The sequence below is a fragment of the Austrofundulus limnaeus genome, unplaced genomic scaffold (assembly GCF_001266775.1).
Source record: "Austrofundulus limnaeus strain Quisiro unplaced genomic scaffold, Austrofundulus_limnaeus-1.0 Scaffold217, whole genome shotgun sequence".
Classification (NCBI taxonomy): Eukaryota; Metazoa; Chordata; class Actinopteri; order Cyprinodontiformes; family Rivulidae; genus Austrofundulus; species Austrofundulus limnaeus.
Genome location: NW_013952619.1, coordinates 160,131 through 161,861, shown reverse-complemented (window position 1 = coordinate 161,861; position 1,731 = coordinate 160,131). Strand labels below are relative to the sequence as shown.

General features: G+C 32.5%; 1 protein-coding gene across 2 annotated transcripts in view; it reads left to right on the top strand.

Annotated features, from left to right (window-relative positions):
• Positions 1–1,731, top strand: part of LOC106525201 (troponin I, fast skeletal muscle) — a 25,254-nt gene that overhangs the window by 13,057 nt on the left and 10,466 nt on the right. For both annotated transcript variants that reach the window (XM_014019351.1, XM_014019352.1), the window contains exon 3: positions 1,564–1,600. In XM_014019351.1, coding sequence (XP_013874805.1) covers positions 1,564–1,600 — 37 coding nt within the window. The remainder of the gene's footprint in view (positions 1–1,563; positions 1,601–1,731) is intronic.

Sequence of the window (1,731 nt, the reverse complement as noted above, 5' to 3'; positions counted from 1 at the left end):
GTATATATTTCTTTCCTTTTTTAAACCTGATTTTCTCTTATTGTAGATCAAAGTAAAGATAAATGTTTTCATGGAATGAAACCAGTGTTAATAGAATTTATAAAGGTCAAATTCAGATCAGTAGAAAATAAACTTTTTCATTGTCGAGGACAAGTTTAATTTGTTTTCTGATTTTTAGTGTAGCACTAAATACCCCCATACAACCAGAGGTGTCAAAAGTATTCACATTCGTTACATACGTAGAAGTATAGATACTAGGGTTTAAAATACTTTTTTGTAAGTAGAAGTATCAATTCAAGCTTTTTACTCAAGTAAAAGTATAAAAGTACTGGTTTTAAAACTACTTAAAGTATAAAAGTAAACGTAATGAACACTTAAAAACGCCACTTTTTAAAAGGTGCTATAGCGTACAAGCCCCGCCCCAATTTTACTATAGCATACAAGCCCCGCCCCAATTTTTCTTCTAAAGTCAATAATGAGTATAATGTTAAATTAAAATGTTAATAAATCTGGACTGAACTGACTAGAACACTTGTTTCAGCCACGATCATCTTCATTTAGGCTACATCAGCTACAGTCTGTCCTGCTGGATGTGATTGTGATTTGTGTCAAACAGGTGTGATGGAGTGAGTTCAATCCAACAGGATGTCAGAATGGTTTATATTTATACTTCTCATCCAACCACAATCAAATTCACTCTGTCCAAGGGCTCCGTGTATCTGGATAGATTTCAGTTTATTTTTTCTGGAATAAAAACAAGTCAAAGTTAAATAAAAATGAAATACTTTTTACATTTTTAAAAAGTAAGGAGTAGAAAGTACGGATGATTGAATTAAAATGTAAGGAGGAGAAGTAAGCTGAAAAATAATTACTCCACTAAAATATAAATAACCAAAATTTCTACTAGTAACAAAGTACTTGACACCTCTGCACACAACAGCTCGAACTGTGAATGTCAAAGAACATGACAAAAACATGAGTAAATTATGTTTTTTATTGCTTTCCTCTTTAGAAGTTCAAGCAGTAATGTAGAATTTAAGCTTGAAGAGGCCAAAGGTTAACTCAGGTCACACTGGACTGATCCGTTCACAGACGTTTACTGTGGATGTAACACTCTGTGTCGTACTACGCAACAAACTAGACACACAACGTCAGTAGTTTATTAATAGCTGTAGTGCTCTTTTACAGTGGCACATTGTTTTACACAAGACTTGTTTTAAAAGATTTGAATTGAGTCAAACTGTAAATCACGTCAGAAATAAACGACCTTTGACAAAAAACCCGAAAAGCTGTTAAAAAGACTCGCCTGTTTCTCCATGCTCTGTGCTCTATGACACAGCTGATAAGGTACAAACTATAAATACCTGTTTGACAGAACATCTCTCCTAAAAACACCTTTTTAAAGTTCTGAACCTTTTATGTAGTTGTGAAAGCTAAAAAGGAAATAACAAAATATTACTGATTATATAATGTTTATAATTTAATTGTAAGTGCAAAGCTTCTTAATATTAAAAAATGTTGTAATAATGAACTCACTCAGATTACATTGTTTGGTTTCTGCAGGAAGAGACTGTCTGCAAGGCGTAAACACACCCTGAAGGTAAGTTACTAATATTTAAGTTATATGATAAACATCTATTTTGCACTGCATGTTAGAGTTGGTACAAAATGTTAACTTTATTTGATACGGTCCTTATTCCTTTTGCACATCATTCCTTGAGTGAATTATAT